General features: G+C 41.1%; 1 protein-coding gene across 2 annotated transcripts in view; it reads left to right on the plus strand.

Moving 5' to 3' along the window:
* Positions 1–8,670, plus strand: part of SAMSN1 (SAM domain, SH3 domain and nuclear localization signals 1) — a 131,746-nt gene extending 123,076 nt beyond the window's left edge. For both annotated transcript variants that reach the window (XM_054974108.1, XM_054974109.1), the window contains one exon: positions 7,994–8,670. In XM_054974108.1, the coding sequence (XP_054830083.1) occupies positions 7,994–8,193 (200 nt within the window). In that variant the 3' untranslated portion in view covers positions 8,194–8,670. The remainder of the gene's footprint in view (positions 1–7,993) is intronic.
* The last annotated feature ends 8,361 nt before the right edge of the window (positions 8,671–17,031 follow it).

Below are 17,031 nucleotides of genomic sequence, written 5' to 3' on the forward strand. Positions count from 1 at the left end.
AGTTACCTCCTCCCGCGCCTCAGGCGCAACTAAGACTGCCGATGGACTTCTACCCAGCGCCTGCTCCGAGACAAGAACTCCCGATGGGCTGGGTGAAGCTGGAAGCCACCTTCGATGGGGATCCCTCCAAACTGGGATTTTTCTTAGTACAAGTGGTACAGTTTTTCAACCGATGGGGGCACCTTTTCGGCAGTGAGGCCAGTCAAATCGAACATCTTGGATCTCGTTTACAAGGCAAGGCAGCAGATTGGTATGTAGGACTATACAATGTTGGGGCCCCAGAACTCGATACTCTTCAGGGGTTAGTGGATGCTATCCGAGCGCAATATGAAGACCCCTTAGAAGAAACCAGGGCCCGAACAGAATTGCAAGCCATCAAACAAGGCAGCATGTCAGCAAGAGACTATGTCACAAAATTCAGGCAATTAGCAGCCAAGTGCCCTAGGTGTGAGGAGTCCACCAAGATTATTCTGTTCAAACAAGGCCTTAACCCGAGACTTTTGGACAGAGCCCTCATGCAAGACAATCCCCCCACACTGTTAGGGTGGATCCAACTTGTGTGCGAAGTGGAGAATCGCATTTTGGAAGTCCGTTTGGTTGAACAACAACAACAAACGGGACAAAGAAGACCATTGACCTTACAGAGGGGAGCACGGGGAGCTAGCTACGCCACCCGTGGAGCGAGAGATGCTAGATGGCAACAAGGGCTGTGTTTGCAATGCGGACAGGCTGGTCACTTTGCAGCACAATGCCCTTACCGGCCTGTGCAAAGACCTCCGCTCCAATTACGGCGTCCAACCCTTGCTCCGTTTCCTACGCTCCAACGCCCGACTCCAGCACCACGAGCGAATAGAGGCCGCGGCGCTTCCCAAAGGCCAGCCTCCGAGAGAGGGCTGGAAGCGGAAGAAATTATGGAATACGATCCCGCTTCCCCAACCGCAGAAGCCAATCCAGAAAGTCCCCAGTCGGGAAACGAAATGGATCTGTCGTAAAAGGACCCAAACGACAGATCCGCCCTAAGCCCGTCCCTGCACGGAACCGGCCGCCTGGGTCCATCTTGTTCACGCCAGTGACTCTAATCAACCCAGAGAGAAAGATGCACATTCGGGTGCAAGCTCTTATTGACTCGGGCTGCTCAAGAGACATCATCGCCCCTGCTCTAGTCAATGGACTAGTTCTACCAACTCGGGATCTACAAAATCCAGTAATCTTTGAGCAAATGGATGGTACCAACATGAATCCTGTAACAACTGAAACCATCCCAGTGATCACAGGCATGGGACAACATTGGGAGAAGAGGTCCTTTGTCATCAGCTCTACTGCCAAGTACCCGTTAATTCTAGGCAGTAAATGGTTATGTGATCACAATCCCTACATAGACTGGGCACAAGGATGTATTACCTTCAGTCATACCAACTGTAAAAATCACCGTTGGAATCAAAACTGGGGCGAAGATCCAACTCATAAAGAAAAGGCCCTTCTCACCCAAGAAGAAGTCAACCAAATACCCGAACCGTACTGGCCTTTTCTAAATGCTTTCTCGGAAGAGGAAGCTGATGCTCTACCCCCGCACCGACGAACGGACTGTGCGGTAGAAATTTTACCCGGAGCCTCACTGCCCAAAGGACGACTCTATCCCATGAGTCTCCATGAACGCGAAGAGCTCCGGAAATTCATTGACACCAACCTCCAACGAGGATTCATCCGCCCAGCCACTAGCCCCCACGCCGCTCCAGTCCTTTTCGTGAAAAAGAAGGATGGGGGACTTCGACTGTGCACAGATTTCCGAGGATTGAATGCAGTGTCCACCAACAACGCCTATCCTATACCGCTCATCCGAGACCTTCTCAACGTCGTGGCGGGGTGGTGGTGTACCTTGATGATGTGTTAATTTACTCAGACACCGAGGAAGAACATATTCAAACGGTACGAAAGGTCTTAGCCACCCTGATGAAGAATAAGCTGCCCATCAAATTGTCCAAATGTGAATTTCATAAAACCGAACTCACTTACCTCGGGTATTGTATCTCCCAAGAAGGTCTGAAAATGGATCCAGCCAAAATACAGGCGATCCAAGACTGGCAGACACCCACCACCCGTAAAGAACTACAATCCTTCCTGGGTTTTGCCAACTTCTATAGAGACTTCATAGCAAATTTCGCCCAAATCACGCTCCCCTTAACAGACTTGCTGAAAACCAAAGATAAAGGGGACCAAGCTAAAAAACCCTCTTCCAAACTGCAATGGACCCCCGATTGCCAAACGGCCTTCGAATGTCTAAAAAAGCAATTTGTAACGGAACCCATCCTCTCCCACCCCAACGAACAATCCCCTTTCATAGTACAGGTCGACGCCAGCGATACGGCGATAGGGGGGGTTTTACTACAGAAGGGGGAGGATGGTAGATTGCGGCCTTGTGCTTTCTTGTCTAGGAAATTTTCGGAGGCGGAAAGGAATTGGAATGTGTGGGAGAAGGAGGCCTTTGCAGTAAAAGCAGCCCTTACTAACTGGAGACATTGGCTGGAGGGGGCGCGATACCCCTTCGAGGTTTGGACAGATCATAAAAATCTGGAAGCCCTCCGAAGCCCACGCAGACTAAATGCCAAGCAATTGCGATGGGCGGAATTCTTTTCCAAATTCGACTTCACTCTAAATTATCTCCCGGGCAAAACTAACTTTTTGGCGGACGCCCTATCGCGCATGCCCCAACATAAGAGCAAACGGGAGGAGACTGTCGACACTGTCTTCTCGCCTACGCAACTTGGGGGCGTGGTGACTACTCGCAGTCGTGCCAAGCAGCCCCTCCCGGGTAACCAAGAGTGGAAATCGAAACTTAAAACTGAAGTGGAGAAGGAGGGGGATAGAGCTCCGAGAAACAAACTGACCCAATCCCCACACGGGGATTGGCTAGCTGGGAACAAGTTTTATGTCCCGGACAGCCTCAGGCTGGAGGTCTTGCAGCGCTGTCATGATGCTCCCACTGCTGGACATTATGGGTATCTGAAAACTTTGCACCTAATCCAAAGGCAATTCTGGTGGCCGGGCATGCGCAAAGACATTTCCCAATACGTTGCTTCCTGTCCTATTTGCCTCAGTGCCAAAACCAGGAAAGGGAAGCCTCCGGGTCTCCTGCAACCATTGGAAACGCCAAACAGACCCTGGGAGGTAATATCCATGGACTTTATCACTGATCTACCTATCTCAAAAGGACATAATTGTATTTTAGTTGTGGTAGATCTGTTCTCCAAACAAGCTCATTTTATCCCCTGTACTGCTATACCCTCCGCTCGAAAACTAGCGGATTTATTTCTAAAACACATCGTAAAATTACATTCTTTTCCGTCCAAGGTGATTTCGGATCGCGGCGGACAGTTCGTTGCCAACTTCTGGCGGGAGCTTTTGAAAATGTTGAATATTGAACAAGGCATCAGTTCAAGCCACCACCCACAAACCGACGGGCAATCCGAAAAAACAAACCAAATATTAGAACAGTTCCTTCGTTGCTACATCAATTTTCAACAAGATAATTGGGTGGACCTTCTCCCTCTGGCCGAGTTCTCATATAACAACAGTGTACACGCTTCAACGGGGGAGGCCCCCTTCAAAATTGTCTACGGAACTCACTTCAATCCCTTCCCGTTGGACGCACCCCCTCTCCATTCCTCTAAATGGCCAGATGTATCTTCGTGGTGGGGGGAGGCGGCGCAGCAATGGACTCTTATTAAGAAACACCTTGAAAAAGCCAAACTGGATTACAAAAAATACGCAGACCGCCATCGTGTGGCTGAATGGGCATTACAACCCGGAGATCATGTGTATATTTCCACAAAAAATCTGAAACTAGCTCAGACAAGCCGCAAACTCGCTCTGAAATTCCTAGGACCTTTTCCTGTACGCAAGGTAATAAATAAAGTGACTGTTGCTGTAACTTTGCCCAAGAACCTGCGCCATGTGCATGATACGTTCCATGTCAGTCTTCTAAAGAGAGCTCCCACCGACAACAAATGGCACGTCAAAGCTCCACCCATTCCAACTTTAATTGACGACCAAACACACTATGAGGTACAACAAATCCTGGACTCTAAACTCAAACGAAATCAGCTTTTTTACCTCATTCGATGGAAGGACTTTGATTCTGGTTACGATGAATGGGTGAACTCTGCGCATGTTCATGCTCCTAGACTTACCAAAGCTTTTCATACTCGCTACCCATATAAACCAGGGGGGGATTTGTTTTAAGGGGGGCAGAATGTCAGGTCCAGTGTATATCTAAACTGTACTGACTCCATTTTCTAATGCTTCTAGTGTTTGAGTGTTTCCTTCCCAGGTGCACCAGTTCCCAGGCAGCATTCCCACCGGAGGAGACTGTTTAGTCTAACACCGTTCCACCAAGCATTGGCCTTGAAGGAGAGCAGCTTCCCAGGACTGAGAGATGTTGTTTTGAGAACTGTGGGGGGAGGCTGATCCGAATGGGTATTGTTACTCTGTACCTTATGCTTGCTCTTCATTGGTAACAATGATCATGTACCATCCTGAGTCTCCTATTCAGGACAGTGGACTATAATGGACCTTTTCTGCAGTAAAGTTTCCTTTTCCAAACAATGGACTTGTGTTTGCTTCTAAAGGGAACCCTGTAGTGAGTGCCTTATTTAGCCACAGTCTGACAAATCTAAGCATTCAAAATTAATGGTGTATGCTTGGATATATCCAGTCCAAATATATACCCACAAATATGACATATATATGTGTATGTTTGTGTATGTATATATATATATATTAGGATTGTACTAGGCATATATGAGTTTTTTTTACAGCTACAACATGCAATAGCGAATCTGCAGACAAATATGATAAGATCCTACCAAGGATGTATCACATAATTATCTTTCTTGAAATTGCTATGTTTTAGGACAAAAGTGTAGTTTACCTGTAAATGGGCCTGACCTTCTGGTGATGTATATTTAGAGTTCCCCTGAAGTCAAGGAAGGAAGTTAAGCAAATGTTTAGAACAAATATTCTCAGAATCAGGTACTTTTGAGCTTCACATTCCTTTTTGAAAGGAGTTGTATTCTCACATCTAATATAGTAAGCTGCACACCTGTAACTTTGCAACAACAACAAAAAAAAAACCAAGGTCCAAGGGCAAAACAAGGGCAAAAATGCAGATAATTAATATTTATAGCATAGCTCTTGTCAAAGTGTATGCATCAGACTTATATTTCTTCAGCATCCATAGCCTAATCCTAGAGACTAAAGTAGTATCAGAATATACATGTCAAAATGATGCATATCATAGCTCTGCTAACCCTATCTTAGACAACTCTGACTGAAAGCCATTTATCTTGTATGAAACTGCTATGCTTTAGGAAAATTACATGACTTCTAGTCGTTGATAAGATACTGTGTTCTGCTGAATTTGCAACATTTAATAGTGGCCTTTAAAATCTCTCTCTTTATCCTATACCTTTCACCAATATTCTAAAATTCTAAAACATGCCTGGTGATTTAGAAAAGTAAAGATGTTGCTGACATTTGAGGATTAGAGTGCATATTGTCTAAAGGCCAGGTCCTATGAGTTGCTACTTTGTAGCTGCGAATCTTACCGCTGGGTATTAGAGCCCCAGTATTGGCTTGAAAAGCCAGCAGGGCACAACCTCCTAGGACAATAATACTTCAATATATCCAGCTGCCCTTCCCAAATCATTGTATCAACTGTATCATTTAAGAACAATAATTCTACAGTGCTTGAATAAAGACAGCAGAAAGCTATCTCTACTTTGTATTGTCGAAGGCTTTCACGGCCGGAGAACGATGGTTGTTGTGGGTTTTCCGGGCTGTATTGCCATGGTCTTGGCATTGTAGTTCCTGACGTTTCGCCAGCAGCTGTGGCTGGCATCTTCAGAGGTGTAGCACCAAAAGATACAAATGACCTACATCTTTTCCACACTGTGACACTGAGAGATCTCTGTCTTTTGGTGCTACACCTCTGAAGATGCCAGCCACAGCTGCTGGCGAAACGTCAGGAACTACAATGCCAAGACCACGGCAATACAGCCCGGAAAACCCACAACAACTATCTCTACTTTTCTTGTGCTAGAGTGGACTTTTGCTACCCTTTGGAGCAGCATCACTGGCAGTTGTATTCTGAATAACATATTCTTATCAAGTGAGAAAAAACACTGGAATTTAGCATGCATAGATTGATCCAAAGCATTGGGAGCAAGGTTCTTTGTATGCCACTAATCCAGCTAAGGAGCTGGATCTAGACTAAATTATCTGTTAACAGAAAGAGAAGGGAAATTTCCTCTGACTGAAGACGCCCCTCATGACATACCTCAGGGTCTCCTATCTCCTGTATTTCAGGAGCACAATTCGATGGAGATTGGTGGGCTGAAGTGGGAAACGGAGGCAGGAAATTTCTGTTCTGATGGAAAATTGATTCTGCATCTAACCGAACAGCATGTGTGGGATGGGGAAGAGAAGAGAAACAAGGGAGTCTTCTGGGTTTACAGCTGTTCAAATCCCACACTCTGGCTTCTCCTTTTATTTGCTTAAGCCCTTTTAGCCACCCAAAATCAATAAAAAGGGGAGACACAATCTTTATTTAACTGGTTCATACTATGTAAGCTTTCTGTTACCCGTGTAATTCAAGTGTATTTTGTCTCGTGTGGTGAGACCCTGAGGAGAAATTTGATTCCTTTTTCTCTGGACAAGTTCCTCAGCACTCAGGGTTCAACTGCAACTTTTTTTTAACCACAGCTAATAGGCTTATTACTTCTGTTCCAAGCCTCTCCTTTAATTCACTGGTTATAGAACCTGTACACAGAAAGACAGATTTGACGGACACTTAACAGGATACTTCTTGCCCTAAAGTGATCTCAAATCCTAACTAAAAGCCAAAATAAAAACCTTGTCTAGCTTACACTGTTATCGACAGCCACCAAAATCCCATCTGAGGGTAAAAGTATATCTTCTCCTTTCTTAAACTGAAGCTGACTCCCCCATCCCATCCAGTAAAGTTCTGTGGGCTCTGACTGGCTGACAACCATGTGGATTTGCATGAGGCTTAAATCACAAGGATTGGTTCTGAGCCCTGGAGGATACACAGGACTTTGGAGATGATCGTCAAAACATGCTACCTTACAAAACAGTTTTTTTGCATTAAATCATTGCAAAAGTGCTTGTACATTAGGACTGCCAGTCCCCTGGTGGGAGCAAGGAATCCCCCACTCCCAGCCTTTGCCTCCTACCACCACTCACCTGGACAGTGGGTTGAAAAGGCCCAGGGAATGGGCCTGGGAGACAAAAAAACCTCCTGGGCCAGCACACAGTAGGCATGTGCCCACCACGTGTGACAATGTCACTTCCAGAAGTGACATCATCACACCTGCTGGGAGTGCATATGCACAATTTGTGCATGTGTGAGAAGATCATCCACAGTAAGGTGGGAGGGTAAGGGGACATGGCAACCCTACTATACATGTGTAATGAAAATCCAATTATACCATAATTAGTTGGAGCCTGCTTTGGAAGATATGGTATTCTATTCCACTGAGGTCCCTCCCCTCCCTAAACCCCACCTTCCCCAGGCTCCACACCCAAATCTCCAGAAATTTTTCAGCACAAAGTTGACAACCCTGTGTCTTATATTACAATTCAGTGGAGGAGATTTGCATGGAAATGAATGTTGCATACATTTTCCATCTGAGAAATATGAGCCATCACTGGTACAGAGGTGCAGTTGTAGTAGGATTACTATGATGTAATACAGTCCATCTACCAAAGCAGCCATTTTATCCAGAGGAACTGATCTCTGTTGCTTGGAAATCAGTTGTAATTCTGGGTGGCTGGCAACCTTGGAAGACAATTAGTAGTCTCTGATATCTTTATATATAGTGCAAGTGGAAATGAAGCTTAGAAAGGTTTATGCAGCCATGTAGCTATCACTGACATAAAGGGAATTTTTAAAATAATATATTGTTTATTTTTGCAGATGATCAAGACCAACACACTGAGCAAGTATCAAAGACCTTAAGCCCTGACCTTGGCTTTAACAAGTCACACTCAAACGACTGTCCAAGAGACTCTGGCTGTTACACTTCATCAGAAAATTCAGATAACAGTAAAGACGACCCAGATACGGAGAACCTCTCTGCCCTAGTGCATGCAATCACCATCACTGAGTCGAACTAAATGGATTTACAATTCTAACAGAATGATTCACACTGAGTTTTCAGCTTTAGCAAAAACCCTGAACTTAGCATAAAAATGAAATAATGGAATGGAATGTCCATAATCAATCAATTTTGAGACTCAATATGCCATTGGATTTCTACCTAATAACATTTTCCTCAAGAAAATGTCTGTCTCTTGAATAATCCTCTGCTTTCTTTTGTAATTTTGCTAAAGACGCAGTCATTAAATTTTTTATACATTATCTGTACAGTAAATTCCTTTTCTATCATATGAGAATGATTAGTTAATGCTCTATATTTCTGAGATGGTTCATTTCCAAAAACATTTCTAAGGACTGTAAATAGTGTATATAATTGTTTTACAAGGCAAAGAAATAATCTTGTTTTTATCCTATGATACAATTCTAGATATTAATGTTTTCATCAAAATGCCATTGCAATTAAAATGTATCCAGCCAAATATCTGAATATGAAACTTTTAGGCATAATTTTATTGAATATAATACAGAAGTTCATTAATTGCTTTAAGATAATTATATCATCAAGTGAAAGGATGTTTATATACAAAACAGTTATGATGTTTATAATATTGGATGAAGTATCATCCTTTTTATATAAAGAGTTTCCATATTCTTATTAATTTCTTTGTAAACTTTGTGAAAACAGGGTTTTTCTCTTTTCAAGATTTGCTTTGGTAAAACTCTTCTTTAATGTGCATAGTATATAAATAGGCATTCATATATATATATTTATTAGAAGGAGTAAAATAATGACTTAAAAATTAGCATAGAAAATTGTCCATCCACTGAATTTAATTTGCTTGCCTTTTACATGATATTTTAAAAAATACTTCGTAAAACATTCCCCTTGAAAATAAACTAACATGACTTGAATCCATTCAGTTTCTAATGTTGTTATTTCCAAGATTGTGACTCGTGCTAAATATATTCAGTGTGTATTTTGTGTGTTATATTATTGATTGTTAGTTGTAAAATACTGACCAAATCATAATATATAATATTTATAAAGTGAAACATTTTATGTACAAATTAATACATTTCCCTTTAGAAACATATTTTAAATATAAACAGATGGAACTATGTTGTTGAGCTCAAACATGTTCAACAATATAGGTTCAGCTGGAAGTCTGTCACAGATCTATTCCACCTTCCCAAATTCCAGAACCTATTCTGCTCCAGTTCTACAGATACCATAGTTGCCAGTTCCACCTATGAACTTGCCAAAATCCATTAAGTGTTGATAATTCTAAAGGATGCCATGATATCACATGCTATGCTTCTTCCATTGCAACTATGATAACTTTTCAAGTTTGGAACCATGTGGATCTCTAAAAGTCACAGGAATGTCAAATAAGATAGTATGTAGTTAATAAGGCAGTGACTTCAAGATGTCTGGAAATTAGGTGGTAATTAAATCAGGATATTGAATGAGATATGGATGGCACAAGTTATTTACAATATTTTCAGGTACAAATCATTGAAAAACATAGCAACATCTATTAAGGCTCAGGTTAGCGATGCTTCACCATTGTAGAATTTATTTCACATACCTTTAGTAAATAACTGAGATAATGTGGAGGAAGTGCATGTGCAATAGAAGAATTAATACACTGTAGTACACACAATTACAGCAATTTCCCTAGTCATAGTTACATTTTTACAAGATGGGTATTATAGCCATTATGTGTATTAATGCATCCAAGTATTTCTGATTCACATAGAACTTCCTCCAAATGATTATGAATGTGCTAAATACTATCACATGGAGGATGAGCGATGGAAGCACTGGTTTACTTCAGACTTCAGGGCACATAGATGTCAGTGGTAAGAGTGTTTTGGAATCTAGTTTGTAACTAGTTAGAAAGCTGCAAAAGGAGTGCTCAAATTCTTGAGTATTTCAAAGCACGAGAAGAGAGCTTGATCAGACCATTTACCATATCTGAGAAAGACCAGATAAATATTGCTAAACTTCCCCTTCTGTGAAATTTTGACAAAGGAGATGAAGAAAGTGGACACCGCAAGGCAATCTCTAGTTTACAGTTCACATACAATTAATGGCTTTTCTGCAGTTCATGTTAAAGGGCATTTGCAGGTGAGAGCTACATGAGGGAGGAGAGCAGGGAAAGGGCACGGCAACAAAAACACATAGACACAGTGCTGAAGGTAAAGAAGGCCACAACTTTATTGAGATCACAGCTCAGGGAGCAAAGGCATGCATAGGGCATAGATCCGAACATTGGCTCACCCACCTGCCAAGCCGATGACCCACATGCCCTCTCAGACCCCTGCTGAGGGGGAGAACCATGGGATGACAGCCAGTGGGATGCCACATGGGTATACATCCCTGTATGAAACATCCCTGCCAACTGGGAGTGAAGTGGACTGACAGCCCCCAGCTGGGCATGCACTGGCCATTCCTCACTCTCCAGACCCCTTATGGGGATCCCCATAATAGGAAAACTGAGCCTGAGGGCCCTGTTTCCCCCCAAAAATGGTGCCCAATGCCAATCCACCACAAGAGCCAAAAATGGCTCACTCCCAATGCTCCAGAACTGCAAAACCAACCAAGCTGGCCCCTCAGTGTCCTAAGACTACATATCCAGACCAGCTGGACAGGCATCACCAGGCGAGAACCATCACCATTCCATGAAAGCAGACTGGGGAAGAATTACCCCATGAGACTCCACCGGCCGTCCCACAGCCTCTGCCCTGCATCCTATTCAATCGAGGTTGGGCACCGTAACCTGCTCTAACCCATTGTCCAAGGAGGCACATCCTGAGCTGGGGCCCCCTGAGGAACCCCCTGCTGATCCTGAAGAACTGCAGGAGGCCCACGTGGCCACTGCTAGGATTCCCCATGCTGGCACACCCCTCCAGGTCCCAGCCACCTCACCACCACCAGACCTGGCAGCCACTGTCCCCTCCAGTAAGGCTTCACCAGAACCAGCTCAGAACTAAAAAGAGAGAATTAGCGGGGAGCTTGGGCTCTATCAATATAGCTCGGCATCTGTGGCTGTACGAATCCACCTGTTCGCTGCAGGGAAAAGACCACAGGCCATTCTGCCAATAACCACCTCCCCCAGGAAATGGGGGAAGGGGACCACACCAATAGTAAGGACAAGCCCTCCGGGGGGGGGGGCTCCTGGATGACACTCCTCCCATCCATGCCCAGAGGAAGGCAAAAAAGCTCCAGGACCCCAGAGACAATTGGGCCTGGAGGAAAATTCCTTCCTGACCCCAAATTGGCAATCAGCATTACCCTGGGCACGTGAGAAGGGCCCCATGAGCTAGAACCTACACACACCCCTCTAGATGTTGGGGTGAGGCCCCATGCCCCCCAGAATGATCAGCATATGTGCAGCTACAGCTATAGATGTCGGGTGACTAAGGCCAAATGCTAAAGCCCCATCTGCGAGGGCTGCAGGGTGGAGGAAGGAAACAATCCAAGATCTCCCTTGAACTCGTGAGTGGTTACAAATTTCCATAGTTGGGGAGTAGGGAATTGCTAGTGATAGGGTTAATCAATTTTCAATAACTTAATTTATGCTGTTTTACTGATTGATTACATTGTTGTTGTTTTTTTAGTATTTACATATTCCATTTGATACATTAGTTACACCAGGGAGGCACCCAGAGTGGTTGGACGAAAACGTTTATACATTTTCTCGAAGTTGCAGTTTGTTAATGTTATTGTTCTTCTAATTTAGATACAGCTAAAGTGCATTGGCCATTGGGTTTAAAGAGGCTGTTTTTGGAATCCTGACTCCATATTTCATGCATGAATTTGAAAGAAAATTTAGAAACATACTGCAAAAGACTTCACCTACTTCTGAGGTATTTTACTTCAGTAGTACAGAACGTTATATATATACTAGAAGGTATCAATCTGCCGGTAAATGATGACACCTATTTCACATATAAATATAATTTCACAAAATACCGGAGGATTAAACAATCCCATCAAAAGAAATAGAATCTTGACTAATTTGGCTAAACTCAAGCTAGATATAATTTTCTTACAAGAAACACATCTACATTCCAAGACTGCAGGGGAGCTAAAAGCTTCATGGATCCAAAGTCAATATCATGCTAAGGGATCCTCGAAAGCTAGGGGGGTAGCAGTGATTCTATCCAAAAATATCCAATTTTCTCTTAAAGCTCAGATGAAAGATACTAGAGGCAGATACATATTTATCAAAGGACATATAGAAGGGCAACTTTACACATGGGTGTCAATTTATGCACCTAATTCAAACCAAATTGACTTCATTGCAGAAACTTTAGGTAAACTAGAACAATTTCAGGAAGGCTCCTTAATTATTGGGGGAGACCCTAATTACATTATGAACTACAAATTGGACAGGTCTCATTTCAATAACAGAAAAGCGAAGAAACATAATCAAGATACACAATTAGCAACAATATTACAACAATTTCAGCTAGTTGACGTTTGGAGAGTAATGAGAGGTTCTAAAAGAGATTATACTTATTATTCGCATAGACACAATGTGTATACCAGGATTGATTATGTCCTGGTATCTAGTGATATAACACAACAAATCAAACAGTCAAAGATTGGAAATATTGAATACTCAGATCATGCGTGGGTGTAATGCATTCTTACCACTAACCAAGAAAAGTATAAAGAAAGACATTGGACTTTTAATAGGAATTTATTATATAATGAGTACAGTGCTAAGGAAATTGAGCAATTTATTAACTTTAACTTTAATTGAATTTTTATACCGCCCATCTCCCGAAGGACTCAGGGTGGTGTACAGCAAAAATAAAACATACAAATATAAAACAATAAGAATATAAAATATAAACATATTGAATAATTTAACTCAGAACAGGACAACTCAATTAAAACACATTTAGGCCAGCCCTGCTTGTTGGAATAATAACATCTTAACGCCAAGGACATTGCGATATATCTCCTGGAAAATCAAGGAGAAGAAAACAAATTTATTAGAGTAATACAAGGTACCCAAGGTAGGACACGTACAAAGACGGGGATATTATAAAAGTCTTTAAAGATTTTTATGCTAACTTGTATACATCTTCTACTCCAAACGTAGACAAAATTAAAGTGTATTTAAAGACCCAAACTGGATTAATGAGGCTCAAGGAAATTCATTGTCAATTAATGGAAAATCCTGTTTCCTTACAAGAAATTTTAGACTCTATTAAGAAACTTAAAACTCACAAAGCCTCAGGACCCGATGGATTTACAGCAGAATTCTATAAAATATGTTAATTTACTATCAACATCCTTAATGAATGCATGTAATAACATCTTGCAATCGGGAGAACTTCCTCCCTCATGGAAGGAGGCCTCCATAACAATGATTCCAAAACCAGGAAAAAATGGGATGAATCCAGCATCTTATAGGCCAATCTCTCTATTAAACATTGATTATAAAATATTCACTTCCATAATGGTTAAAAGATTAAACACCTTTATTGGTGAATATATAAACATAGATCAGTCTGGATTTGTACCCAAAAGGGATATAATGGACAACATATTTAAGGCCCTCAATATAATATCACATTGTAAACAAAATCTATTACAATTGGCAATTTTTGCCTTAGATATAGAGAAGGCATTTGACTCCTTGGAAATAAAATATTTGCAAGCCTTGCTTCAAAAAATGAATTTTGGGCATAATTTCCTACGTGTCATTAACGTAATATATGCTCACCCTATAGCTAAAATCAAAATGAATGGAATCTCTTCTGATAATATAACCTTAAATAGAGGCACATGCCAGGGCTGTCCTCTTTCACCTATACTTTTAATTATTGCCGTAGAGCCTTTAGCAAACTCAATAAGAAAGAACGCATTCATTGAAGGAATAGCAATCAACCAGCACACATTTAAGTTACGTCTTTTTGCTGATGACAACTTACTATATCTCTCTCACCCTTTGTCGTTGATTCCAGCTCTTAATAATGAATTGGCTAGTTTCAGTCAAATCTCAGGATTGACTGTCAATCAAGACAAGTCCAATATCTTGCCTATAAATCTACCAAATTCAATAGAAAATTCAATTAAAACTCGATATATATTTCATTGGGCTCATCAATTTTTACCTTATTTAAGAGTAAATATTTCTTCAAATCTGGACCAATTAGTTCAAATTAATCATAAGCTTAAAATGAAGAAGATTAAATCAAGTTTGCTTAAGTGGAACAAACAAGGTCTGAACTGGTATTAAAGATATAATATAATAAAATCAGTTGTACAACAGAAATTAATATTTTTATTCAGGGCCATTCCTATAATAATCCTGCCTAAAATACTGACTCAATGGCAAACTTTACTAAAGCAATTTTTTTGGCAGTATAAGTGCCCTAGAGTAGCTTTTAAGGTACTCAGAAAGAAAAAAAAAACATGGGGGCTTTAATTATCCGGATCTAGCACTGTACGACTCTGCTGCCAGGATAGCAAATACTATTCATATATTACATGAGGAAAGACAATCTGACTGGATCACTCTTTTAGATCAAATATGTAATTCTAAGACAATACAAGATATAATTTGGCTAGACAAGAAGCGTTACCCACTGGAGATTACCCATAATATACTATATAAGGCTATTCTAAATAGATGGGACAAGTATAAGGGTAAAATAATCCCTCAATTATCAAGACACACCACCTTAAACTCTCAAAAACAGTTACCTCATGAAATTGCATCATATTTCCTACACAGAATAGATTTGACTAAAAGTTTACACTTTATAGACATTGCCTCTAAAAAAGGCCTCTTAGAAAAAAATTAAGCTGAAAGCAAAATATTCTTGCTCCATTCCTTGGTACCTTTACTTGCAACTTTCACATTTTTGTAAAGATATCAAACTAGGATACATAATGAAAAAACCCAAGATGAAATTGGAATTATTGCTAGAAACTGCTGAATTTACCCGAAAAGGGTTGCTTCCGAAAGTATGCAATATACTGATACAAGATGCAATACCGAAAAAAGACACTACTCACTTGAAATGACAGCAGGATTGCAAGATGAGCATTTCTGATGAGGAGTGGCAACAGGTTTGGACTTCAAGCATAGTGAATACTCCAGTTATAAGCACAAGACTTCAATCGTATAAAATAATAAACCATTAGTATCTCACTCCTCATAGGCTGTCTAACATATATTCCACCAGTTCCCCCACTATGCTGGAAGGGATGCGGACAGATTGGTACCTTCTTACATTGCTGGTAGCAGTGTCCATGTATTGCAGACTTTTGGGACACAATGTGGCGACAAATTGCACTTATTACTTCATACAATTTATCATCAAAGCCAGAACTAATATTCTTAGACATTTGGAAAGATCAAGAACTTCCAACTATAAGGCAACAGTTAATTTCATCATAATCAGTAGTGGCAAAAACCTCCATAGCTCTTAATTGGAAATCTCTTAAGTCTCTCAGTTTGAACACATGGTATAACAAAATCTGGGAACAGCTAATTATGGAAAAATTAACTGATAAGATTGCAACATAGAGAAAGGCCACACTGCACAACAAATTTCTATGCAAAATGGAAACTGTTCTTAGATTATCTGACCAATGAATTGTTATTAACAAAGCTTCCTTACCAGGCGATGGTGAATCTGGACTTTTAATTCTTTTGGATTGAGTTTAGCTCAAATGATCCATCAGAATTACTCTGTATACCTGCTTTATGGACCTTAGCTTCAATCTACTTGTGAAAGCAGTTATTTGATGTATAGTTGATACTACCAGTTGCAAGTTACCTCATTGTTCTAGTTCTTGTTCTTATCATGTTATGAATGTATTAATAAAAGTTAATTTAAAAAAATTCTGCAGTTCACTGGCAACAGGTCTGGCCCATAACTCCGTCCAGAATACACTTGAAGAATCAGTCTCTTAGTATTCCGCAGTGTAGATTCCACGTCCTGCAGCATACTGGGCTGAAGAAAAACTTGTTAGCTGACAAAGCAAGGTGAACATGCGCATAGGATGCATGAAAAAGAATTCAGGGCTGCCTCCTTAGAATGCTTGATATGGAATGTACACCACTAAACAGTGTCAAATTGTCCCAAACCCCCCAAGAGCACTTCGCAGCAGCGATATCCCATTTCAAAAGTAAATAATTTAATGCATGCTGCAACTGAATACCTATCTATCTATCTATCTATCTATCTATCATCTATCTATCTATCTATCTATCTATCTATCTATCTATCTATCTATCTATCTATCTATCTATCTATCTATCTATCTATCTATCTATCTATCTATCATCTATCCAAATATATTTGACTGATCCTCAAAGGAGACTTGGAGGTGAGAGAAAAGAAAGCTGGAATATTTACCTCTGCTCAGAGAATGATGAGAACTGGAAGTGCAAGGAGGGGAATGAATATAGTGGCAGAAAACTCCCTGCAATCTGTGTGAACTCCCATCCTTCATTTTATTTATTTATTTATTTGTTTGTTTATATATTACAAACTACGTACCAAGGCAAGTGCCTTACAGGAGGCTTGCTGGAACTGCAACCTAGTGTTCATGCTCCAAACATCAAACTAACGTTTTGTGCCTGTTCTGCTGGGAATATGTCCGCAGAACAGAATTAAGGCTAAGGCAGGAGCTCGCTACTAGTGTTATGTGCTCCTATAGAATGCAGAGCACAGAAGCGCCTAACACTGAATCCCTAAAAGGGGGGGGAGTATGGGGCATGCTATTCCATTATTTCCATTTTACTCCGAGGCAAGAAAACGCTGCATCTGATTATGAGGAAGAATCTGCCCTTCCAGCCATGGTCACAAGGATTTCA

Source organism: Eublepharis macularius, chromosome 3, assembly GCF_028583425.1.
Source record: "Eublepharis macularius isolate TG4126 chromosome 3, MPM_Emac_v1.0, whole genome shotgun sequence".
In the NCBI taxonomy this organism is placed as follows: Eukaryota; Metazoa; Chordata; class Lepidosauria; order Squamata; family Eublepharidae; genus Eublepharis; species Eublepharis macularius.